At 36.7% G+C, this 27191-nt stretch overlaps 1 protein-coding gene across 1 annotated transcript in view; it reads left to right on the forward strand.

Annotated features, from left to right (window-relative positions):
• The window catches only part of DOCK3 (dedicator of cytokinesis 3), a 416069-nt gene that overhangs the window by 84054 nt on the left and 304824 nt on the right, over positions 1-27191 (forward strand). The window contains exon 4 of the mRNA XM_089919399.1: positions 26156-26211. Within this exon, the coding sequence (XP_089775525.1) occupies positions 26156-26211 (56 nt within the window). The remainder of the gene's footprint in view (positions 1-26155; positions 26212-27191) is intronic.

Genomic DNA, 27191 nt, shown 5'->3' on the forward strand with positions numbered 1-27191 from the left:
AAATAATTAGTAAATGGTAAAGCATTTCTTTGTATAAAAAGTTTTACTATAAAATGCCCTTTCAGTTATATATTTTTGTGACCATATATTAAAATTGTACAGTTTAAGAGAAGTATAATATGCAGGTAATATGTAATACTAAATTTTGTGAATTAAAAAGTAGGAGAATAAGATAAAATTAAGGAAAAGGAGAACATATATTTGATGATAATTTTGTGCATTTTATAAAGCATATGCCCAAGAGAAAAGGAATGAAATTCAAGAGAATTTATATTTACTTTCATTTTGTGGTTTCAGGATCAGTTCTTATACAGGAATTGTCAACTGGATACCTAGAATTCTGCCAGATAGGAACAGGACATTATTGAATGTTTTACACAGCAAAAACAGAGGTATAGAGGTGTGAAATTGCAAGGCATGTTCAGGGAATGGTAAATAGTCCAAACTGGCTAGGGCATAGTGCCTGGATGAAAGTGATGGATGGTAAGGCAGGAAAGGTACATCGGATCCATATTTACAGAGTCTTACATACAAAAGACTAAGGAATCCTAAGGAATTTGGATTATGTCTCTTTGGCAACAGGGAATCTGTCATGTAACAGAGGCACAGATTCACTTTTGCCATACAGTATAACCATGAAATAGAGTTTATTGGAGAAATAGTAAGCACCTGTTAAAGATACATATTTAAGTACTTATGGGTAATTTCTGAAATTTGCTCTAAAGTATGGCAATGGGTAAGAATATGTACGTGGGTATTAATTAATCAAGGTTGGCAAAACATTGATCATTGTTGAAGCTGGGTGGTAGGTTTGTGGAGGTTCAATATACTATTCTCTCTTAATCTTGTATGTAATTTGAAATGAGTGTAACATTACTTATCTTGTAGAATTGTTAGAAATCAATGAGCTTATATGAAGCTCTTAACACAGCGCCTAGCATATGGTAACAGTACAGTAAATATTTGTTTCTGTTGCTATAACAACAACTGCTATGATAGCATAGGACTGGAAATGAGACTTTAAAGACTGCCAGCGTCTTGGAGGACAGAAAAAGAGATACTAGCACATGGAGTTTGAGAAATGGAGGTCATAGCTGGCTAAGGAAAAGAAAGTTTTTAAATAACAGAGTAATTAATGATTTCAAGTACTGCAGAGTAGTCTAGTAGAATAGAATGGGTACTGAGTAGGGGCCATTGTGTTTGACAGAAGGCCATTGGTGATGTTTTAGAGAATCCCATGTAGTCATAGGATGATAGTGGCAGAAAGCCAGAGTCTAGTGGGTTGAGTGATAAAGAGAGAGAAGGTAGAGTAGTTACCACAGTAGGTTATGGGTGAAAGGAAGGAAGTAGATGTAGATTCTTGGGAATATAAATAAGGCTGTAGTGGTGATTTTGTGAGTGGAGGACTGATGAACATTTCAAATTTGATTTAGGTAAAATTCTGGAAAATGCTAGTAATTTATAATGCCTTAAACCAGTTACATGGTTGCCTGCCAATCTATCCCTGAAGAGAGGGATAGATTACAAAAAGGTATGAGGAAACTTTGGGGGGTGATTCAAATGTCATTATTTTAATTGTGCCATGGTTTCACTGGTGTATGTATATGCCAAAGCATCAAATTCTACACTTTAAATATGTGTAGTTTGTGGTACATTATCATTTCAGTCTCTCAACTTACTTTGTAGCTGTGATGGTTCATTTTAATACAGACTTGGTCATACACCAAGTCATAATGAGACCTAATCTAATGATTTTTTTTTTAATGAAGGAAAGTGCTAATTATCATCAGTAGGAGCTCTCCTAACTGAAAACTTCAAAAAAAATTGACATTTTATCATGGTTATTCTGTACTGAAATGTGGGTTTGTGATCTGGAATTTACCTAATAGCTACATTTTAAGTGTTCTCCATTAATGGATCTTATTATTAGTGTGTTTGTGTTGTTGTCAGTGGGGGAGAAGATGGTGGGAGATGAAGGAAGTGAAGGCTAGGTGATATTTTGTGTCATGCTTATTTGTTGTTGTGTTTGGAGGCCCTCAAGACCCAAAGACTTGAAGATTTGCTCTGGGGACCCAAAGGACTCATTATGTAATTGTACTCACAGCTGTGAATAATTACCGTGGAAGGCTACAAATCAAAATAGCAAAGGTGCATGGGGTAAAGTCTAGGGAAACCAGGCACAAGCTTCTAAGAGTCCTTTCTCAGTGGAGTCATACAGGAGAAGCTTAATTCCCCCAGGAGTATTGTGACAACACATATGAAATGTTGCCAACCAGGCAAGCTTGCTTGAGACTCATAGCCAGAGTTTTTATCAGGCACTGGTCCTGTATGCAACCTCTGTGTAGCATGTAACAAAATTCCACATTCCTGGAAGGAAAGCAGGCGTTCAGCAGCATAAACCATGTTGTTCGTAGAGATAGTTGAGGCACAGTGAGTACTTCTTATCAGTTAATGGTGGGAACCCAACCAAAATTAAGTATAAATTTAAGTATCGGACTTTCAATTGGTCCACTTTTTCAGCAACACTTTTTATTTTCAGTCTTTTTAATTTTAGACATTCTAATGGATGAGCTAGTGGTCTCTTGCTTTGCTTTTAATTTTTATTTCCCTAACGACTAAAGAGGTTGAACACCTTTTCAAATGTTTATTGTCCTTTAACCTCTTTTTTTTTTCTGTGAAGTGTCCATATCTTTCATCCATATTTTATTGGGTTGTTTTCTTATTGAGTTATATGAATACTCTATTCTGAATACAAGTTCTTGTAAATATATTCTTTCACTGTGTGGTTTGCCTTTTCATTTTCTTACTGTTGTGTCCTGAAGAATAGATTTTAATTTTGAGGAAGTCTAATTTGTCATTAAATTTTTTTTTGTTTTTGGTTGGGGCTTATAGTCTATCTTCAGTATCTTTGTCTAACACATTCTCTCAGTTTTGATTAGTTGTATTTTGCAGAGATTTTTCTATTTCAGTATATTTTTGAATTGTCCTAGATATTCATGCTATTTATTTTTTAATGTCTGTAAGACATTTAGTGATGATCCCTCTTTCATTCTAGGCTTTAGGGAGCTGTGTCCTCTATTTTTCTTGGTCAAATCTATTTAGATTTTTGTTGTTTTGATCCTCTCAACTTAACTTTTGACTTAAAAGGGTTTTTTTTGGTCTGTTTCACAGATTTCTCATCTTTATTCTATGCATTTTATTTGCTTTGGATTTACTCACCTTTATTTTTCAAAAATATTTTCATTGGGTATACAATTCCCTTTATTTATTTATTTTCATTTTATTTTTAACATCTTTATTAGAGTATAATTGCTTTACAGTGGTGTGTCAGTTTCTGCTTTGTAACAAAGTGAATCAGTTATACATATACATATGTCCCCATATATCTTGCCCCCTGCATCTCCCTCCCTCCCACCCTCCATATCCCACCCCTCCAGGTGGTCACAAAGCACCGAGCTGATCTCCCTGTGCTATGCGGCTGCTTCCCACTAGCTATCTATTTTACATCTGGTAGTGTATATATGTCCATGCCACTCTCTCACTTTGTCCCAGCTTACCCTTCCCCCTCCCCATATCCTCAAGTCCATTCTCTAGTAGGTCTGTGTCTTTATTCCCGTCTTGCCCCTAGGTTCTTCTGACCATTTTCTTTTTTTTTTCTTAGATTCCATATATATGTGTTAGCATAGGGTATTTGTTTTTCTCTTTCTGACTCACTTCACTCTGTATGACACACTCTAGGTCCATCCACCTCACTACAAATAACTCAGTTTCCTTCCTTTTTATGGCTGAGTAATATTCCATCATATATATGTGCCACATCTTCTTTATCCATTTATGTGTCAGTGGACACTTAGGTTGCTTCCATGTCCTGACTATTGTAAATAGGGCTGCAATGAACATTTTGTACATGACTCTTTTTGAGTTATAGTTTTCTCAGGGTATATGCCCAGTAGTGGGGTTGCTGGGTCGTATGGTAGTTCTATTTTTAGTTTTTTAAGGAACCTCCATACTGTTCTCCATAGTGGCTGTATCAATTTACATTCCCACCAACAGTGCAAGAGGGTTCCCTTTTCTCCACACCCTCTCCAGCATTTATTGTTTGTAGATTTTTGATGATGGCCATTCTGACTGGTGTGAGATGATACCTCATTGTAGTTTTGAGTTGCATTCCTCTAATGATTAGTGATGTTGAGCATTCTTTCATGTGTTTGTTGGCAATCTGTATATCTTCTTTGGAGAAATGTCCATTTACGTCTTCTGCCCATTTTTGGATTGGGTTGTTTGTTTTTTTGATTTTGAGCTGCATGAGTTGCTTGTATGCTTTGGAGATTAATCCTTTGTCAGTTGCTTCGTTTGCAAATATTTTCTCCCATTCTGAGGGTTGTCTTTTGGTCTTGTTTATGGTTTCCTTTGCTGTGCAAAAGCTTTTAAGTTTCATTAGGTCCCATTTGTTTATTTTTGTTTTTATTTCCATTTCTCTAGGAGGTGGGTCAAAAAGGATCTTGCTGTGATTTATGTCATAGGGTGTTCTGCCTATGTTTTCCTCTAAGAGTTTGATGGTGTCTGGCCTTACATTTAGGTCTTTAATCCATTTTGAGTTTATTTTTGTATATGGTTTTAGGGAGTGTTCTAATTTCATTCTTTTACATGTAGCTGTCCACTTTTCCCAGCACCATTGAAGAGGCTGTCTTTTCTCCACTGTATATTCTTGCCTCCTTTATCAAAGATAAGGTGACAATATGTGCGTGGGTTTATACAGTTCCCTTTAAATATGTCAGTTCATTGTCTTCTGGCTTTATAGTATTTCTAATGAAAAGTCTTTATTAATTCTTATCTTTGTTTCTTGTACTATAGTGTTTTTAAATATTTGTTTTGATTTCTGGATGCTTTTATGATTTATCTTTATCATTGTTTTGGGCAATTTGCTTATGATATATTTTGGTGTTGTGTGTGTATGTGTGTGTTCATCCAAATTTATATCATGGAGCTTCCTATATCTGTGGGTTTGTGTTTTTCATCTAATTTAGAAAAATTTTTAAATGATTTCCTGAAATATTGCTACTTCTCTTTGGTTCTCCAGTTCCACATATGTTACACTGTTTTATAATATTTCAAAGATTTCTACTTCTAATTTAATTTATTTTTCGGTCTTTTCCCCCAGGTCTGTTTGGATAGTTTTAATACTAGGTGTTAAAGTGTGCTACTCTTTCTTTCATGTATCTAATTTGCGATTAAACACCTCAAATGAACGTTTTCATTTAGATGTTCTGTTTTTCAGCTCTGTTATTTCCATTTTGTTCCATTTTGTATATTGATAGCACTTCCCTTATGTTTTCTTTTAAATCTTGGAGAAATTTTAATAGCACTGTAAACTTCTGCTAGTTCCCAATATATATCGTTTTTGGTCTCTTGCTATTAACTGCTTTTTCTCCTGGTTATGGTTTAAATTTTTACATATCTGGAAATTGTTTTGTTTTCTAGAATTTTGAAGCTATATTGTTGAATTTCTTGATCTGAATTTTGTCATCTTTTAAAAAAAGTTGAACTCATTTTTGCAGGCACTTAATTTACTTGTAATTCAGCTTGATCCTTAAGGTTTGTTAGAGTGTGCCTATAGTAGCCTTTACTCTAGGGTTGTTTGACCTTACTTTTTTTTTTTTTAAAGGATAATCAGCATATATACTTTTTAAAATTAATTAATCAATTAATTTTGGCTGTGTTGGGTCTTTGTTACTGTGCGTGGGCTTTCTCTAGTTGCGGTGAGTGGGGGGTTACTCTTCATTGCAGTGCACGGGCTTCTCATTGTCGTGGCTTCTCTTGTTGCGGAGCACGGGCTCTAGGCCTGCAGGCTTCAGTAGTTGTGGCACGTGGGCTCAGTAGTTGTGGCTTGTGGGCTCTAGAGCTCAGGCTTAGTAGCTGTGGCACACGGGCTTAGTTGCGCCGCAGCATATGGGATCTTCCCGGGTCAGGGCTTGAACCCGTGTCCCCTGCATTGGCAGGCGGATTCTTAACCACTGCACCACCAGGGAAGCCCCTGTTTGACCTTACTTTTAACATGCAGTGTTACTGGATCTTTATTTGAAGAACCATGTGTTCACTGAGCTCTTTCCATTGTGGTCGATTAGAACTTTAATGTGTACCAGTCTTAGGTATGCTCTAGGAATTGTTCAGCTTATAGCTGTCAATTGTTAGTTACTCTTTCCTTGGCCACATAGAGTCTCACTCTCTGTAACTGCAGCTTAGTTTTCAGCTAAATACTCAATGGAATCTCTCTGAAGAATTCTGTACTTCTTTCTCTTCATGATTCCCTTCTGTTTTCTGCCCCACAAAATTCAGCTCTCTCAGCCTTCTCCTACTGGTGTTTGGCTTTTAATCTTAGTGACAGTGGCTTACTCTGTGCTGTCACTCTCTGATCAATAAAGGCCTCCAGGCAAAAAGCGTTGGAAAATTGTATGACTCATTTAATTTGTTTCTCTTCTCCCAAGATCACATTCCTGTGCTGCTGGTTGTCCAGTGTCTAAAAACATTTGGCATATATTTCAGACTTCTAAGTTGTTTTTGATGGAGACAGATCCTGTTGTTGTTATTGTTGAGAAATATTAAGTAAGCATTCTGTCATAAGGAATAGAAGAGAGTTTTTATTCGAGCCAAGCTGAGGACCAGCCTGGAGTGCAGCCTCCACCAAAGCACTCCAGAGAAGCACGGTTTTCAGCACAGTTTTATATCTTGTAAGAACAAAGAACTGCATCAAACATGACAGGGCTCCATTCCTTCAAGGTTTCAAAAGAGATTAGCTGGTACACAGTGAGTCAGTATGACCTTGGCATCTGGGAGGAAAACCTTATCTTTGAAGCAGTACTAGCATTGGTGTCATAAGAAGGGAGGCATTTATCCCTGTCTTCAAAGTGGACATTCTTTTTACTTCTAGATAATGCATTCTTTTCTTTAATGGTGAAAGCAGATATGCAATGTATGTTTGACAGACTGTAAGCCAGGCTGTTCTAGTTGACATAAATTTCAGGCCAAATCATGTATAAGCCAGAATGGCTTCCCCATACCCCAATATGCAAAAATTTCTTCCATCATTATACTTTATATTTTTGAGATGATTAAAGATTTATGTGCACTTATAATAAATAATATAAACAGATCCAGTGTACCCTTTGCCTGGTTTCCTTTATTGATAACATCTTAGAAAACTATAGTACCATATCAAAACTAGGATATCATTAACCAAGAATTCCAAGAATGGAGACCTGGTTGAGGCCAAAAAAAAAAAAAAAAGTTTATTTGGGGTTTGTTAGGACTGCAGCCCAGGAAGCATAAATCCAAGACAGCACTTGAATTGTATTCCACTGGACTACAAAATGGGGGAAGCTTATAAAGGCAAGACCCACAAGGTTACAGAAATTGTTTGTCAAGAATTAGGATTGGACTGAAAGCAGCAGAGTACACATTCTTTTCAAGTGCACATGGAACATTCTCCAGGATAGGTCACATGCTAGGCCACAAAACAAGCCTCAGTAAATTTAAGAAAATTGAAATCACATCGAGCATCTTTTCCGACCACAATGCTATGAGACTAGAAATCAACTACAAGAAAAAACTGCAGAAAAACACAAAAGCAGGGAGGTTAAACAATATGCTACTAAACAACCAGTGGATCACTGAAGAAATCAAAGAGGAAATAAAAAAATACATAGAGACAAATGAAAATGAAACAGGATGATCCAGAACCCATGGGCTGCAGCAAAAGCAGTTCTAAGAAGGAAGTTTATAGTGATACAAGCTTACCTTAGGAAATAAGAAAAATCTCAAATAAACAACCTAACCTTGCACCTAAAGCAACCAGAGAAAGAAGAACAAACAAAACCCAGAGTTAATAGAAGGAAAGAAATCATAAAGATCAGAGCAGAAATAAATGAAATAGAGACTAAAAAAACAGTAGAAAACATCAGTGAACTAAAAGCTGGTTCTTTGAAAAGATAAACAAAATAAGTGAACCTTTAGCCAGACTCTCAGGAAAAAAAGGGAGAGGGCCCAAATCGATGAAATCAGAAATGAAAAAGGAGAAGTTACAACTGACACCACAGAAATACAAAGGATCATAAGAGACTGCTATCAACTACTATATGCCAATAAAATGGACAACCTAGAAGTGGATAAATTCTTAGAAAGATACAATCTCCTAAGACTGAACCAGGAAGAAAAATTTCTATTTCATATTTTCTAATGAACAGACTAATTACAAGTGATGAAATTGAATCAGTTATTTAAAAACTCCCAACGAACAAAAGTCCAGGACGAGATAGCTTCGCAGGTGAATTCTACCAAACATTTAGAGAAGAGTTAACATCCATCCTTCTGATACTTCAGAAAATTGCAGAGGAAGGAGCACTTCCAAACTCATTCTATGAGGTCAGCATCACCCTGATATCAAAACCAGACAAAGATATCATAAAAGAGGAAAATTACAGGCCAGTGTCGTTGATGAACATTGATGCAAAAACCCTCAACAAAATATTAGCAAACTGACTCCAACAATACATTAAGAGGATATACACTATGATCAAGTGTGATTTATCCCAGGGATGCAGGGATTTTTCAGTATCTGCAAGTCAATCAGTGTGATGCACCACATTAACAAATTGAAGAATAAAAACCATATGATCATCTCAGTAGAGGCAGAAAAAGCTTTTGATAAAGTTCAATATCGTTTATGATAGAAACTCTCTATAAAGTGGGCATAGAGGGAATATACCTTAACATAATAAAGGCCATATATGACAGACCCACAGCTAACTTCGTACTTAATGGTGAAAAGCTGAAAGCATTTTCTCTAAGATCAGGAACAAGACAAAGATGTCCACTCTCACCACTTTTATTCAATGTAGTTTTGGATTCCTAGCCACAGCAGTCAGAGAAGAAAAAGAAATAAAAGGAGTCCAGATTGGAAAGGCAGAAGTAAAACTGTCACTATTTGCCAATGACATGATACTATGCATAGAAAATCCTAAAGATGCCACCAGAAAACTACTAGAGCTCGTCAATGAACTTCGTAAAGTTGCAGGATACAAAATTAATATACAGAAATGTGTTGCATTTCTATACTCTAACAACGAACTATCAGAAAGAGAAATTAAGGAGACAATCCCATTTATCATTGCTTCAAAAAGAAAAAAACACCTAGGAATAAACCTACCCAAGGAGGTAAAAGACCCATGCTCGGAAAGCTGTAAGACACTGATGAAAGAAATTGAAGACGACAGAAACAGATGGAAAGATATATACCATGTTCTTGGATTGGGAGTATTAATATTGTTAAAATGACTATACTACCCAAGGCAGTCTAGAGATTGAGTGCAATCCCTATCAAAATACCAATGGCATTTTTTACAGACCTAGAACAGATAAATTTAAACTTTATATGGAAACACAAAAGACCCTGAATAGCCAAAACAATGTCGAAAAAGAAGAATAGAGCTGGAGGGATCATGGTCCCTGACTTAAGGCTATACTACAAAGCTGCAGTAATCAAAATAATATGGTACTGGCACAAAAACAGACACATAGATCAGTGGAACAGAATAGAGAGCCCAGAAGTAAACCCACACACTTACGGTCAGTTAATCTATGATAAAGAAGGCAAGAGTATACAATGGAGAAAACACAGTCTCTTCAGTAATTGGTGCAGAGAAAACTGGACAGCTCCATGTAAAAAATGAAATAACATTCTCTAACATCATATACAAAAATAAACTCAAAATGGATTAAATGTTAGACTGGATACTATTAAAACTCCTAGAGGAAAACATAGGCAGAACACTCTTTGACATACATTGCAGCAATATTTTTTTGGATCTGTCTCCTAAAACAAAGGAAACAAAAGCAAAAATAAACAAATGGGACCTAATTAAACTTCAAAGCTTTTGCACAGCAAAGGAAACCATCAACAAAATGAAGATATCTTACTGAATGGCAGAAGATATTTGCAAGTGATATGACTGATAAGGGGTTAATATTTAACATATATAAGTAGCTCATACAACTCAACATTAAAAAAGAAGTCCAATTAAAAAATTGGCAGAAGAACTGAATAGGCGTTTTTCCAAAGAGGAAATGCAGATGGCCAGCAGGCACAACATCACTAATAATCAGGGAAATGTTGAGTTTGTCAGATGGTTTTTCCTCATTTATTGAGATGATCATATGATTTTATCCTTCATTTTTTTAAACTGGTGTATCCTACTTATTGATTTGCATATGTGGAACTATCATTGCATTTGTCTGATAAATCCAACTTAATAACAGTGTATGATTCTTTGAATGTCACATTGAAATTTATTTGTTTATATTTTGTTGAGAATTTTTTTGCATCTATGTTCGTCAGAATATTGACCTGTAATTTTCTTTTCTTGTGGTGTCCTTGTCCGGTTTTGATATCAAGGTAATGCTGGCTTTGTAAAATGAGTTGGAATTGTACCCTTTTATTAAGTTATTTTGGATGACTCTGAGAAGAATTGGTATTAATTCTTCTTTAAATCTTTGTAGAACTCACCAGTAAAACCATCTGGTACTGGACTTTTCTTTGTTGAGAGGTTTTAAATTACTGATCCACTCTCCTTATTTGTCATTGATTTGTTCAGATTTTTTCTGTCTTCATGATTCAGTCTTGGTAGGGTGTATATTTCTAAGAATTTATCCATTTCTTCTAGGTCATCCAGTTTGTGGATGTATGATTGTTCATAGTAGTCTCTTACAATCCTTTGTATTTTTGTTGTATCAGTTGTAGTGTCTCCTCTTTTATTTTCAATTTTATTTATTTGATTCTTTTTTTCTTTGTCTAGTTAAAGGTTTCTCAATTTTGTTTATTTTTTCAAAAAGCTAGGTCTTAATTTCTTTGATCTTTTCTGTTGTTTTAAGTTTATTTTATGTTTATTTTTATTATCATTTATTCTCCTCTGATCTTTTTTCCTAGCTTTGGGCTTAATTGGTTCTTTTTTTTTTTATTTCCTTGAGATATAAAGTTAGGTTGTTTTTTGAGGTTTTTCTTTTTTTCTTAATGTAGGCATTTATCACTGTAAACTTTCATCTTAGAAATGCTTTTCATGCATCCCATAAATTTTCATATGTTGTGTTTCCACTTTTACTTGTGTAAAGTTATTTTTTGATTTCTCTTTTTTTCCACATTCTCAAAAATATTTAATGATCCAGAAATTCACATTAAGTGAAAAGAGCTGGATAGAAACCATACATACAGTTGGACACCTGTTTTAAAAAACACACACAAACACACATGTGCAATTTTAGAAAAATACAGCATCACAGCATCAACAGTGATTACGTGGTGGTGGACTTCAGGATCGTTTCCTACATGGTTGAACTGGTCACACAATTTTAAAAGCAGTAAGTGGGGTTTACAAAAAACTCCCAGGAGCGGGTGATCGGTGGAAGCCCTGGGACCTACGTCTCTGGAGCCCTGAGCAGGACGGGCAGCAGGAAGAACGATGTTAAGGTAAACCTGCCTGGGGGCTGCTGGGTAAGATGGTTTCAGATGCAAACAGTTAGTTTCTGCTTTGTCCCAATGTGACTGTGAGGAATACAGTCTTGGTCCTGCCTTCTGAACTTACAACCCAACCAGAGACAGGCCACATGCTAAGAGTTACTGCTACGCCTGCCATAGACATGTCTGTTGCCCTCCTCATGCATGGACCCTGAGGGAAGTGCTATCCGCCCATCTTAGAGGACACAGGCTGATTTCTCTTTTGATTCCTGCTTTGATACATTGGTTTTTCAGGATGGTGTGGTTTCATTTCTACCTATTTGTTTATATTCCAGTTTTCTTCCTGTTTCTTCCTATTTCTTCCTGTTAATTTATTTCTAGTTTCATATTATTGTTGTTAGAAAAGATATAATTTCAGTTTCTTGAGTTTGTTAAGACTTGAGCTTGCTTTGTGTCCTAACATGTTATCTCTCCTGGAGAATATTCCATGTGTGTAGGAGAAGAATGCTGCTGTTGAATAGAATGTTCTGTGTATTTCTGATCATTTGGTTTAAAGTATAATTTAAGTCTGATGATTTCTTACAGATTTCCTGGTTTTAAAGTCCATCTGTTGTTGAAAGTGTGTATTGAAATCCCTTACTGTTTTTATATTGTTGTCTGTTTCTCCCTTCAGCTCTGTTAGTATTTAATATATTTAGATGCTCTGTTGTTTGGTGCATATGTATTTACAGTTTTTATATTCTCATGATGAATTAACCCCTTGGTCATTAAATAATCATTCTTTATGCTGTCTGGTTTTTGACTTGAAGTCTATTTTGTGTGATATAGGTATAGCTACCCCTGCTCTCTTTTGATTTACATTTGCATGGAATATCATTTTCTATTTCTTCATTTTGAGCCTATGTTTATTCTTAATGGTGAGTTGAATTTCTTGTAGGCAGCATATAGGTGGGTTATATTTTTAAATTCTTTCAGTGACTGTATGCCTTTTGATTGGTGAATTTAATTCACTTACTAATGCCATCCTTTTGTGTATTACTGCAGATTTTTCTTTATGGTTACCATGAAGTTTACATAAGATGTCTTACAACAGTCTGTTTTATTACACTGATAACATCTTAATGTCAAACTCATATAAAAACTCTTCCCTTTTATTCCTCTTTTCCACATTTTATATTTATGTCACAATCTACATCTTCTTATGTATCTATTGACAAATTGTTGTAGGTATAGTTATTTTAAATTCTTTTGTCTTTTAACCTTTATAGTAAATTGATTAATTTAATTTTATTTTTGGCTGCATTGGGTCTTTGTTGCTGCACACGGGCTTTTCTCTGGTTGCGGTGAGTGGGGACTACTCTTTGTTGCGGTGCGCAGGCTTCTCACTGTGGTGGCTTCTCTTGTTGTGGAGCACAGGCTCTAGGCACGTGGGCTTCAGTAGTTGTGGCTCGCAGGCTCTAGAGCGCAGGCTCAGTAGTTGTGGCGCATGGGCTTCGTTGCTCCACGGCATGTGGAATCTTCCCGGACCAGGGCTCTAACCTATGTCCCCTGCATTCATAGGCGGATTCTTAACCACTGCGCCACCAGGGAAGCCCCCTAGTTAATTGATTAATGTGTTGCCATATTACAGTATTAGAGTATTCTGAATTTAACTATATATTTATCTTTATCACTGTGTTTTGTATTTTCACATGCTTTGGTGTTACTAATTATGTCCTTTCATTTCAGATGAAGAATTTCTTTCATCATTTCTTATAAGGCAGATTTAGTGGTGATGAACTCTTTCAGTTTTTGTCTTGGAAAGTCATTTCTCCAATCTTGAAAGACATCTTTGCCAGTATTTTTAGTTGGCAATTTTTTTCTTTCAGTACTTTGAATGTATTATTCCACTGTTTCCTTGCCTGGCATATCTGCTGAGTACTACTGATAGCCTTATTGGGTTTACCTGATAAGTTACAAACCTTTTTTTCTCTTGCTGCTTTTGAAATTCTCTTTGTCTTGGATTTGAGTCAGTTTTATTATAATGTGTCTTGGAATTGACCTTTTTGGGTTGAATGTTGTTGGAGACCTAGCTTCATGAACTTGGATGTCCAAATCTCCCAAGATTTGGGAAGTTCTCAGCCCTTATTTCTTTAAATAAGCCCTCTAACCCTTCTCCCTCCGTTGTCTTTCTGGAACTGCAATACTACATAGACTGTTTCCCCTTATGGTATTCTGTAATTCATATGGACTTTTTTTGCTCTTTAAAATTTTTTTCTTTTGTTCTCTTCTGACTGGATGACCTCAAGGTTCCTGTGTTCAGTCTCACTAAGTTTTTCTTCTTTTTGATCAAGTCTGCTGTTGACATTCTCTGTTGCAGTTTTCATTAAATTCATTATAATCTTCAGTTCCAGAATTTCTATTTGGTTCTTTTTTATGATTTCTGTACATCTTTTAAACTTATTTGTGTATTGTTTCCTTGATTTCATTGAATGATCTTTCTGTGTTTTCTTGTAGTTTGTTGAGCTTTCTTTTTTTTTTTTTTAACATCTGTATTGGTGTAGAGTTGCTTTACAATGGTGTGTTAGTTTCTGCTTTATAACAAAGTGAATCAGTTTTACATACACATATGTTCCCATATCTCTTCCCTCTTGCGTCTCCCTCCCTTGTTGAGCTTTCTTAAAACAACTATTTTGACTTTTTTTATTGGACACATCACAGATTCATTTCTTTGGAGTTGGTTACTGGAAAGTTGTTGTGTCCCCTTTTTATCGTATCATGTTTGCTTTATTTTTCATGTTCCTTGAAGTCTTGCTTTGCTGTCTTTCCATTTGAAGAAGCAGTCACCTCCTCCATTTTTACTGACTGTCTTCGGTAGAGAAGTATCTTCTGTCAGCCCTGCTGGTTATTCTGAGGCTTTCTTAGACCTTTGCTATGTATGCACCTACTCCACACTTCTTGTTCTCTTTTTTGGGGTGGAATTTCTAAGATTGTATGCTTTTTCTCAATCCTGCAAAGTTAGGCTGGTTGCTGCCAGTCTCCTGTTTGCTTCACCTAGGGTGGTGCTGCATGCTTAAGTTTATGTGCTTTCTCCCAATTCTGCAGAATTGAATGGCTTTCTGCATGTGCTTAGTAGCCATGTACAAAGGCTTGCACTCATTACCACCCTTGGTGGTGTGCACAGGGAACTGGCCACAGAGTTAGGGAGTGTGATGGAGTGTGCAGAGCATTGGGGATGCTCATGGGCCAGTTGGGAAGATCTGCAGGTGTGAGGCATCTCCATTGGCTCATGGACAGGCTTCCTGATGGAGTCCATGAAGTAGTTAGTAGGATCCATGTCCCTTTGATGCCCTTTGATTCCTGGTTCTTGGTATGATGAGTGATTTTCAACTGAAGCCCGGACCTTTGGGTATTATGAGACTCTGTATTTTATTTAAACCTTCAATTTTACCTGGCTTTTTGTGACAGTGCTTCTGCAGAGGGAAGAGGGGTTTTACCTCATTATTGCCAAGGGGGTTTGAATCCCATGTTTCCCACTCAGCCTCTGTTGACACCAAAGGGTGAAGGCTCCTTGTTTTTCCTTGTGTGGGAATTCCAGCTTCCTACTAGTGTTCCACTGATTATTCACTGGTTGGAAGGCATTGTAGTACGTCCTTACTGCTGCCCATGTGGCCTTCAATGACACCAGGAGGAGGGTGGTGGTCTTGTTATTTCTGAGTGATGGTGAAAGTTGCAGCTCTCCCCTTGGCCTCTTCTTATACCAGCACAGCAGGGTGATGTAGGGAATCTCATTAATACTTGTTAGGGGTGGAAGTTCAGGTGCCCCCTGAACAGTAGTCTCCACTGCCAGAGTGCTGGTGGCTTATTATTGCCTACTGGCATAGAAGGTCTTGGCTCTTAACTTGGTTTTCTCTGATACTGTACCAGTTTGGGTGCCACATTACAGCCTGATGAGGGTCAAAGTTCAGTCCCTCCAATTGACCTTGCTTGTGTGGGTGGGAGTTGGGCCATTGCTTTTTTTGGGTGGTATTTGGAAGCAATATAGTGGTTATTATTGAAAAGTTTTTTGTTTTGATAGGTGGATCCTTTCCTGGTTCTTAAACTAGAAAGAACAGGGTTTTTTAGGGTCTTTTTCTGTTTGTGCCTTTTGGTGTTTTCAGGTCTCCAGCTTTTTTAGCTTCAAGTAGTGGATACATAAGGTAAAAGAAAATCTAGAGAGTTCACCACTGTGCTATTTCTTGCATCTCAATCCCAGTTGGTTTGCCTTCTTCTCTTCACCTTTCAGAGTCTTCCAGTTCTCAAAAATACTTTTATGTCCATATATATATATATATATGACACACATGTTATATATATGACATATGATGTATATTTTTATGTATATTTTGTGTATCCATATGCATGTTTTATATATATATATATATATATATATATATATATATAATATCCAGAGTTTTACATTGTACTTAGCAGGAGGAATAGTGAAAAATATGTCTTCTTCCATCTTCTTAGAAGTATATGCTAATTCTGTGTGTTTTAAACTTTTTACTATTAATTCTTCCCTTACAGATAACCAGTTGTCATCATTTAGGTTTGGTTATATGTGGTTGTGTGTTTTATCCTGTTTTCAATCCCATATTTTCACATATTAGATTTCTCTGTTGGCATAGGTTATAGTTTATTATGAGCCAATATATAAAATACATTACTGGTGGCCTTGATGTCCATGGTAACCACAAAGCAAAAATCTACAGTAGATTCACAAAAGATAAAGTTATGGGAATCAAAGCATACCACAGTGGAAGAATCATCAATTCACAAAGGAAGGCAGCAAGAAAGGAAGAAAGGAATAAGGGAACCATAAAACAGCCAGAAACAATAAGATGGCATTAGTAAGTCTTTACCTATCAATAATTACTCTAAATGTAAATGGATTGAATTCTCCAATCAAAAGGCCTAGAGTGGCTTGATGTATTAAAAAAAACAGGACCCAGCTACATGCTGCCTACAAGAGACTTACTTCAGCTTTAAGGACACATGTAGCTTGAAAGTTAAGGTATGGAAAAAGATATTTCGTGCAAGGGGAAACTAATAGAGAGCCCAGGGAGCTATACTTATATCAGATAAATAGACTTTAAGCCAAAAATTAACTAGAGACAAAGAAAGTCATTACATAATGATAAAGGGGTCAACTTATCAAGAAGTTATAACAGTCTTAAATATATGTTCACCCAAAATGGAGCCCCTAAATATAGTAAGCAAATACTAATAGATTTGAAGGGAGAAATAGATAACAATACAATAATAATAGGAGCCTTCAGCACCCCATTTTCAGCACTGGATAGATCATCCAGACAGAAAATCAACAAGGAAATGTTGGACTTGAACTATATTTTAGACCAAATATAACTAAGAGACATATATAGAATATTCAATCCATCAGCAGCAGAGTACATGTTCTTCTCAATTGTAAATGGAACATTCTTTAGAATAGGTCATATAACAAGGCTTTAGCAAATTTAAGAAGATTGAAATCATACCATGTATCTTTTCTGACCACAGTGGTATGAAACTAGAAATCAGTAACAGCAAGAAAACTGGAAAATTCACAAATATATGAAAATTAACACATTCTGAACAACCAGTGGACCAGAGGAGAGATTAAAAAGAAATCTCGACACAAGTGAAAACAGAAACACAGTATGCCAAAACCTGTGGGATACTGCAAAAGCAGTTTGAAGAGGGAAGCTTATAGTGATAAATGCCTACAGTAAGAAAAAAAAAAAAAGATGTTAAATAAACAACCTTACTTTACATCTGAAGAAACTAGAAGAAAGAAGAAGAAACTATGACCAAATTTAGCAGAATCAAGGAAATAACAAAGATCAGGGTGAAAATAAATGAAAAAGAGACCAAAAAACAAGAGAAAAGGTTAATGTAACTAAGAGCTGGTTCTTTTAAAAGATAAACAAAATTGACTGAGGAAAAAAAAGACTCAAAATGAGAAATGAAAGAAGAGACATTGAAAATGACACCACAGAAATACAGAGGATTATAAGAGACTACTATGACAATTGTATGCTAACAAATTGGACCACCTAGAAGAAATGGATAAATTCCTAGAAACTTAAAACCTATCCAGAATGAATCACGAGGAAATAGAACATCTGAATAGTCCAATCATCAGTAAGGAGATTGAATCAGTAATAAAAAACCTCCCAACGAAGAAAAGTTCAGGGTCGGATGACTTCACTGGTGAATTCTACTAAACTTTAAAGAAGAATTAACACCAGTCCTTCTCAAACTATTCCAAAAATTGAAGAGGAGGGAACACTTTCAGATTCATTTCATGAGGCTAGCATTACTCTGATACCAAAGCCACATAAGGACAGTGTAGGAAAAGAAAAATACGTGTCATTACTCCTGATGAATATAGATGCAAAAACTCTCAACAAAATATTAGCAGTTTTAATAGCATATGAAAAGGGTCATACACCATGATTAAGTGGGATTAATGCAAGGGATGCAAGGATGGTTCAACATTCACAAATCAGTGAATGTGCTATACTGCATCCATAGAATGAAAGATAAAAATCATATGATCATCTCAATATATGCAAAGTTTTTTGACAAAATACATCCTTAAATGAATAAAACTGAAAACAAATTGGGTTTAGAAGGAACACACCTCAATCTAATAAAGGCCATATGTGATAAGCCCACAGCTAATGTCATACTCAGTGGTGAAAGTTGAAAACTTTTCCTCTAAGATGAGGAACAAGACAAGGGTGCCCACTCTCACCATGCCTATTCAACATAGTACTGGAAGTCCTAGCTAGAGCAGTCAGGTAAGAAAAGGAAATAAAAGGCATCAAAATGAGTAAAGAAGTAAAATTTTATTTGTTTGCATATGATATGATATATAGAAAATCCTAAAGATTCCCCCAAGAAACAGAACTAATCAATACATTCAGTAAAATTGCAGGATATAAAATGAACACAGAGAATTTAGTTGTGTTTTTATGCACTATCAATGAAATATCTGAAAAAGAAATAAAGGAAACAATCCCATTCACAGTAGCATCAGAATAATCAAATACTTGGGAATAAGTTTAACCAAGGAGGTGAAAGATCTGTACACTGAAAACTGTAAAATGCATTACTGTAGTCCAGCTGCTGATGGGTTTGTGTGGTATAGATTGAGTTTATTACTGATAGTGGTGTGGGCCAAAGAGTATTTAAAAAATACGCCATCTTCTGCTCACCCGCCGGGGCGGGCGGGTCTGGGAGCTGAGGTTCGGGCTTCGGTCGGAGCGCAGGGAGAGGACTGGGGTTGGCTGCGTGAATACAGCCTGCAGGGGTCAGTGCACCACGGCTAGCCGGAAGGGAGTAGGGAGTATGGGGAAAAGTCTGTACCTGCCGAAGAGGCAAGAGACTTTTCCTTCCCATTTTGTTTCCTGGTGCGCGAGGAGAGGGGATTAAGAGCGCTGCTTAAAGGAGCCCCAGAGACGGGTGCGAGCCGTGGCTAAAAGTGCGGACCCCAGAGACGGGCATGAGACGCTAAGGCTGCTGCAGCCACCACCAAGAAGCCTGTGTGCAAGCACAGGTCACTATCCACACCCCTCTTCCGGGGAGCCTGTGCAGCCCGCCACTGCCAGGGTCCCGGGATCCAGGGACAACTTCCCCAGGAGAACGCACGGCGCGCCTCAGGCTGGTGCAACGTCACGCCGGCCTTTGCAGCCGCAGGATCGTCCCGCACTCCGTACCCCTCCCTCCTCCCCCCCGCCACCCCCGGCCTGAGTGAGCCAGAGTCCCCGAAGCACCTGCTCTCTTAACCCCGTCCTGTCTGAGCGAAGAACAGACGCCCTCCGGCGACCTACACGCAGAGGTGGGGCCAAATCCAAAGCTGAGCCCAGGGAGCTGTGAGAACAAAGAAGAGAAACGGAAATCTCTCCTAGCAGCCTCAGAAGCAGCAGATTAAAGCTCCACAATCAAGTTGATGTACCCTGCATCTGTGGAATACATGAGTAGACAATGAATCATCCCAAATTGAGGAGGTGGACTTTGAGAGCAAGATTTATGATTTTTTCCCCTTTTCGTCTTTTTGTGAGTGTGTATGTGTATGCTTCTGTGTGAGATTTTGTCTGTATAGCTTTGCTTCCACCATTGTCCTAGGGTTCTATCTGTCCATTTTTTTTCTTTAAAAAATTTTTTTTTCTTAATAATTATTTTTTATTTTAATAACTTTATTTTATTTCATCTTACTTTATTTTATTTTATCTTATTTCCTTCTTTCCTTCCTTCCCTCTTTCTTTCCTCCCTCCCTCCCTCCCTCCCTCCCTCCCTCCCTCCCTCCTTTCTTTCTTTCTTTCTTTTTTTCTTTCTTTCTTTCTTCTTTTTCTCCCTTTTATTCTGAGCCGTGTGGATGAAGGGCTCTTGATGCTGCAGCGAGGAGTCAGTGCTGTGCCTCTGAGGTGGGAGAGCCAACTTCAGGACACTGGTCCACAAGAGACCTCCCAGCTCCACATAAGATCAAACGGCAAAAATCTCCCAGAGATCTCCATCTCAACACCAGCACCCAGCTTCACTCACCGACCAGCAAGCTACAGTGCTGGACACCCTACGCCAAACAACTAGCAAGACAGGAACACAACCCCACCCATTAGCAGAGAGGCTGCCTAAGATCATAATAAGTCCACAGACACCCCAAAACACACCACCAGATGTGGACCTGCCCACCAGAAAGACAAGATCCAGCCTTATCCACCAGAAGACAGGCACTAGTCCCCTCCACCAGGAAGCCTACACAACCCACTGAACCAACTTTAGCCACTGGGGACAGACACCAAAAACAACGGGAACTACGAACCTGCAGTCTGCAAAAAGGAGACCCCAAACACAGTAAGATAGGCAAAATGAGAAGACAGAAAAACACACAGCAGATGAAGGAGCAAGATAAAAACCCACCAGACCTAACAAATGAAGAGGAAATAGGCAGTCTACCTGAAAAAGAATTCAGAATAATGATAGTAAAGATGATCCAAAATCTTGGAAATAGAATAGACAAAATGCAAGAAACATTTAACAAGGACCTAGAAGAACTAAAGATGAAACAAGCAATGATGAACAACACAATAAATGAAATTAAAAATACTCTAGATGGGATCAATAGCAGAATAACTGAGGCAGAGGAACGGATAAGTGACCTAGAAGATAAAATAGTGGAAATAACTACTGCAGAGCAGAATAAAGAAAAAAGAATGAAAAGAACTGGGGAGAGTCTTAGAGACCTCTGGGACAACATTAAATGCACCAACATTCGAATTATAGGGGTTCCAGAAGAAGAGAAAAAGAAAGGGACTGAGAAAATATTTGAAGAGATTATAGTTGAAAACTTCCCTAATATGGGTAAGGAAATAGTTGATCAAGTCCAGGAAGCACAGAGAGTCCCATACAGGATAAATCCAAAGAGAAATATGCCGACACATATTAATCAAACTGTCAAAAATTAAATACAAAGAAAACATATTAAAAACAGCAAGGGAAAAACAACAAATAACACACAAGGGAATCCCCATAAGGTTAACAGCTGATCTTTCAGCAGAAACTCTGCAGGCCAGAAGGGAGTGAAAGGACATATTTAAAGAGATGAAGGAGAAAAACCTGCAACCAAGATTACTCTACTCAGCAAGGATCTCATTCAGATTTGATGGAGAAATTAAAACCTTTATGGACAAGCAAAAGCTGAGAGAGTTCAGCACCACCAAATCAGCTTTACAACAAATGCTAAAGGAACTTCTCTAGGCAAGAAACACAAGAGAAGGAAAAGACCTACAATAACGAACCCAAAACAATTAAGAAAATGGGAATAGGAACATACATATCGATAATTACCTTAAATGTAAACGGACTAAATGCTCCCACCAAAAGACACAGATTGGCTGAATGGATACAAAAACAAGACCCATATATATGCTGTCTACAAGAGACCCACTTCAGACCTAGAGACGCATAGAGACTGAAAGTAAGGGGATGGAAAAAGATACTCCATGCAAATGGAAACCAAAAGAAAGCTGGAGTAGCAATTCTCATATCAGACAAAATAGAATTTAAAATAAAGACTATTAGAAGAGACAAAGAAGGACACTACATAATGATCAAGGGATTGATCCAAGAAGAAGATATAACAATTGTAAATATTTATGCAGCCAACATAGGAGCACCTCAATACATAAGGCAAATACTAACAGCCATAAGAGGGGAAATCGACAGTAACACATTCATAGTAGGGGACTTTAACACCCCACTTTCACCAATGGACAGATCATCCAAAATGAAAATAAATAAGGAAACACAAGCTTTAAATGATACATTAAACGAGATGGACTTAATTGATATTTATAGGACATTCCATCCAAAACCAACAGAATACACATTTTTCTCAAGTGCTCATGGAACATTCTCCAGGATAGATCATATCTTGGGTCACAAATCAAGCTGTGGTAAATTTAAGAAAATTGATATTATATCAAGTATCTTTTCCGACCACAACACCATGAGACTAGATATCAATTACAGGAAAAGATCTGTAAAAATTACAAACACATGGAGGCTAAACAATACAGTACTTAATAACGAAGTGATCACTGAAGAAATTGAAGAGGAAATAAAAAAATACCTAGAAACAAATGACAATGGAGACACAATGACCCAAAACCTATGGGATGCAGCAAAAGCAGTTCTAAGAGGGAAGTTTATAGCAATACAATCCTACCTTAAGAAACAGGAAACATCTCGAATAAACAACCTAACCTTGCACCTAAAGCAATTAGAGAAAGAAGAACAAAAAAACCCCAAAGTTAGCAGAAGGAAAGAAATCATAAAAATCAGATCAGAAATAAATGAAAAAAAATGAAGGAAATGATAACAAAGATCAATAAAACTAAAAGCTGGTTCTTTGAGAAGATAAGCAAAATTGATAAACCATTAACCAGACTCATCAAGAAAAAAAGGGAGAAGACTCAAATCAATAGAATTAGAAATGAAAAAGGAGAAGTAACAACTGACACTGCAGAAATACAAAAGATCATGAGAGATTACTACAGTCAACTCTATGCCAATAAAATGGACAACCTGGAAGAAATGGAAAAATTCTTAGAAATGCACAACCTGCCAAGACTGAACCAGGAAGAAATAAAAAATATGAACAGACCAATCACAAGCACTGAAATTGAAACAGTGATTAAAAATCTTCCAACAAACAAAAGCCCAGGACCAGATGGCTTCACAGGCGAATTCTATCAAACATTTAGAGAAGAGCTAACACCTATCGTTCTCAAACCCTTCCAAAATATAGCAGAGGGAGGAACACTCCCAAACTCGTTCTACGCGGCCACCATCACCCTGATACCAAACCAGACAAGGATGTCAGAAAGAAAGAAATCTACAGGCCAATGTCACTGATGAACATAGATGCAAAAATCCTCAACAAAATACTAGCAAACAGAATCCAACAGCACATTAAACGGATCATACACCATGATCAAGTGGGGTTTATTACAGGAATGCAAGGATTCTTCAGTATATGCAAATCAATCAACGTGATACACCATATTAACAAATTGAAGGAGGTAAACCATATGATCATCTCAACAGATGCAGAAAAAGCTTTCGAGAAAATTCAACACCCATTTATGATAAAAACCCTGCAGAAAGTAGGCATAGAGGGAACTTTCCTCAACATAATAAAGGCCATATATGACAAACCAACAGCAAACATCGTCCTTAATGGTGAAAAACTGAAACCATTTCCACTAAGATCAGGAACAAGACAAGGTTGCCCACTCTCACCACTCTTATTCAATATAGTTTTGGAAGTTTTAGCCACAGCAATCATAGAAGAAAAGAAATAAAAGGAATCCAAACTGGAAAAGAAGAAGTAAAGCTGTCACTCTTTGCAGATGACATGATACTATACATAGAGAATCCTAAAGATGCAACCAGAAAAGTACTAGAGCTAATCAATGAATTTGGTAAAGTAGCAGGATACAAAATTAATGCATAGAAATCTCTAGCATTCTTATACACTAATGATGAAAAATCTGAAAGTGAAATTAAGAAAACACTCCCATTTACCATTTCAACAAAAAGAATAAAATACCTAGGAATAAACCTACCTAAGGAGACAAAAGACCTGTATGCAGAAAATTATAAGACACTGATGAAAGAAATTAAAGATGATACAAACAGATGGAGAGATATACCATGTTCTTGGATTGGAAGAATCAATATTGTGAAAATGATTCTACTACCCAAAGCAATCTACAGATTCAATGCAATCCCTATCAAGCTACCACTGGCATTTTTAACAGAACTAGAACAAAAAATTTCACAATTTGTATGTAAACACAAAAGACCCCGAATAGCCAAAGCCATCTTGAGAAAGAAAAACGGAGCTGGAGGAATCAGACTCCCTGACTTCAGACTATACTACAAAGGTACAGTAATCATGACAGTATGGAACTGGCACAAAAACAGAAATATAGATCAATGGAACAGGATAGAAAGCCCAGAGATAAACCCATGCACATATGGTCACCTTATCTTTGATAAAGGAGGTAGGAATGTACAGTGGAGAAAGGACAGCCTCTTCAATAAGTGGTGCTGGGTAAACTGGACAGCTACATGTAAAAGTATGAGATTAGATCACTCCCTAACACCATACACAAAAATAAGCTCAGAATGGATTAAAGACCTAAATGTAAGGCCAGAAACGATCGAACTCTTAGAGGAAATCATAGGCAGAACACTCTATGACATAAATCACAGCAAGATCCTTTTTGACCCATCTCCTAGAGAAATGGAAATAAAAATAAAAATAAACAAATGGGACCTAATGAAACTTCAAAGCTTTTGCACAGCAAAGGAAACCATAAAGAAGACCAAAAGACAACCCTCAGAATGGGAGAAAATGTTTGCGAATGAATCAATGGACAAAGGATTAATCTCCAAAATTTGTAAGCAGCTCATTCAGCTCAATAACAAAAAAACAAACAACTCAATCCAAAAATGGGCAGAAGACCTAAATAGACATTTCTCCAAAAAAGATATATAGACTGCCAACAAACACATGAAAGAATGCTCAACATGATTAGTCATTAGAGAAATGCAAATCAAAACTACAATGAGATATCACCTCACACCAGTCAGAATGGCCATCGTCAAAAAATCTAGAAACAATAAATGCTGGAGAGTGTATGTAGAAAAGGGAACACTGTTGCATTGCTGGTGGGAATGTGAATTGGTACAGCTACTATGGAGAACAGTATGGAGGTTCCTTAAAAAACTACAAATAGAACTACCATATGACCCAGCAATCCCACTACTGGGCATATACCCTGAGAAAACCATAATTCAAAAAGAGTCATGTACCAAAATTTTCATTGTGGCTCTATTTACAATAGCCTGGAGATGGAAACAACCTAAGTGTCCATCATCGGATGAATGGATAAAGAAGATGTGGCACATACATACAATGGAATATTACTCAGCCATAAAAAGAAATGAAATTGAGCTATTTGTAATGAGGTGGATGGACCTGGAGTCTCTCATACAGAGTTAAGTAAGTCAGAAAGAGAGACAGGTACCCTATGCTAACACATATATATGGATTTTAAGAAAAAAAAATGTCATGAAGAACCTAGGGGTAAGACGGGAATAAAGACACAGACCTACTAGAGAATGGACTTGAGGCTATGGGGAGTGGGAAGGGTAAGCTGTGACGAGGTGAGAGAGAGGCATGGACATATATACACTACCAAGCGTAAGATAGATAGCTAGTGGGAGGGAGCCACATAGCACAGGGAGATCAGCTCGGTGCTTTGTGACCACCTGGAGGGGTGGGATAGGGAGGATGGGAGGGAGGGAGCTGCAAGAGGGAGGAGATATGGGAACATATGTATATGTATAAGTGATTCACTTTGTTATAAAGTAGAAACTAACACACACACAAAAAAAAGAAATAGAAAAATAAAAAATAGGCCATCTGTGTTTTATTTCAAGGGAGTTTTATACACCAGGAAAAAGAGTGAAACATTGATTGGAAAACTTATTTGTTTTCTAAAACAATACATTTTTTATCCCTTAGGAATTGAAATCAAATTATGGCAGATACCAAAGTGGAAACCGTTTGGAAAGAGTAAAAGAAGAAATATTTATAAAAGCTCCCAGATTGATTTATTCTTGTGAATACAAATGTTACCCAGAATGTGAGAATTCTTTCTCTAGCTCAGAGCTGGATAATCTGTAAATTGTTTGTTAGATGATGATGTCCTTTTGTAGATACATGTCAAGCTCTGTACGTTAAGTCTGTATCCTAAGAGTGATTTGATGAATATTTCTAAAACTTAAAGAAAATTGATTTTTGGTGGTTGCTTAACATCACAGTTGTTTTTTCCCTGAGGATAGACTCTGATTGCAAATGACAGTGAAATTCCTGTTGAATATAGTTTGTGCAACTTTGTATTCTTCATATGTAAAGTGGTTGCTACATTAAAAGATGTACTGTGTTGTTGATAGAGTAGTTCCATGCTGAAATCTGGCTGCTATTTTAGTCTATATGAGATGTTAATCACAAATTACTTTTTCTAATGGAAAACCTTTTCTCTTTTACAGGGGATCTTTCCTGCAAATTACATTCATTTGAAAAAAGCAATTGTCAGTAATAGGGGGTGAGTAGTTGGCTTTACTAAATTTATTTATAATTTTTATTGGTTGCAGAGGAAGGCTGTTTTCTTTTTGGTTCATAGTATAAAATATGTTATTGGCATGTTTTCCTGCAAAAAATATACCTGTTTTATCATATATAATTCTGAGGACATAATTTTATCTTAAAATACTGACAACTTTAACCTCTTTTCCTGTATACTGGAAAGGTAATTTGTTACAAATTTTATAAAACAATTATGCATGCAGCATGTTTTTTAAAAATGATGTATACTATTTTGAGAATAGTCCTTGATGAGAGGTTAGGAGTTAGTGATAAATCTGTCATTTTGTTTCTGTATGTGAAAGTGAGGGAGACTTTTAAAATCTTTTCTTTCTGCAAATAGAAATTGAAAAAACTAAGGATAAAAGGACAGTGTAGAAAATGGGTGTGTAGTTTGGTCACAAATTTGTGAAACATAAGCAATTTCTGAATAGAGAGGCGAATTGTAAATATATCAAAATGTTAACATTTGTTGTTTTTGCATGTTCGGATTTTGGGTGATTTAAAAAAATTCTTTACTGTTATGTCTTATTTTTAAAAGTAATAGGTATTATTATTAGATTGTGATTTTTTTATTTTAAAATTCATCATTTTAAAATATAAAATTTAAGATACTGTCTAACTATGTAGCTTTTGGTACTAGAAATTATGTTTTTGACCAGAGGTTGAGTTAGCATCAGAGTATCCTTCTGGTAAGTTAGGGTTTAGTCAGGAAAAGAGAAACTTATGAGTCACTTTATGAAATAGAATCTAATATAGGGAATTTTAGACACATATTTGAAGAGTGAAAGAAAAAAAGGAAATACTGATATAACCCAGAATAATCACTGCATTAAAGCATTCTATACTCTAATGTCTGGCAATACAAAAGATAATAGGTTGGGGATACTGGAACCCAGGAACTGCTCAATATTTTAGTATATACATCTTAAGAAAAAGTAC

Source organism: Delphinapterus leucas, chromosome 10, assembly GCF_059928025.1.
Source record: "Delphinapterus leucas isolate spDelLeu-1000000601 "Yukka" chromosome 10, BTC_Dleu_Yukka2, whole genome shotgun sequence".
Taxonomy (NCBI): domain Eukaryota; kingdom Metazoa; phylum Chordata; class Mammalia; order Artiodactyla; family Monodontidae; genus Delphinapterus; species Delphinapterus leucas.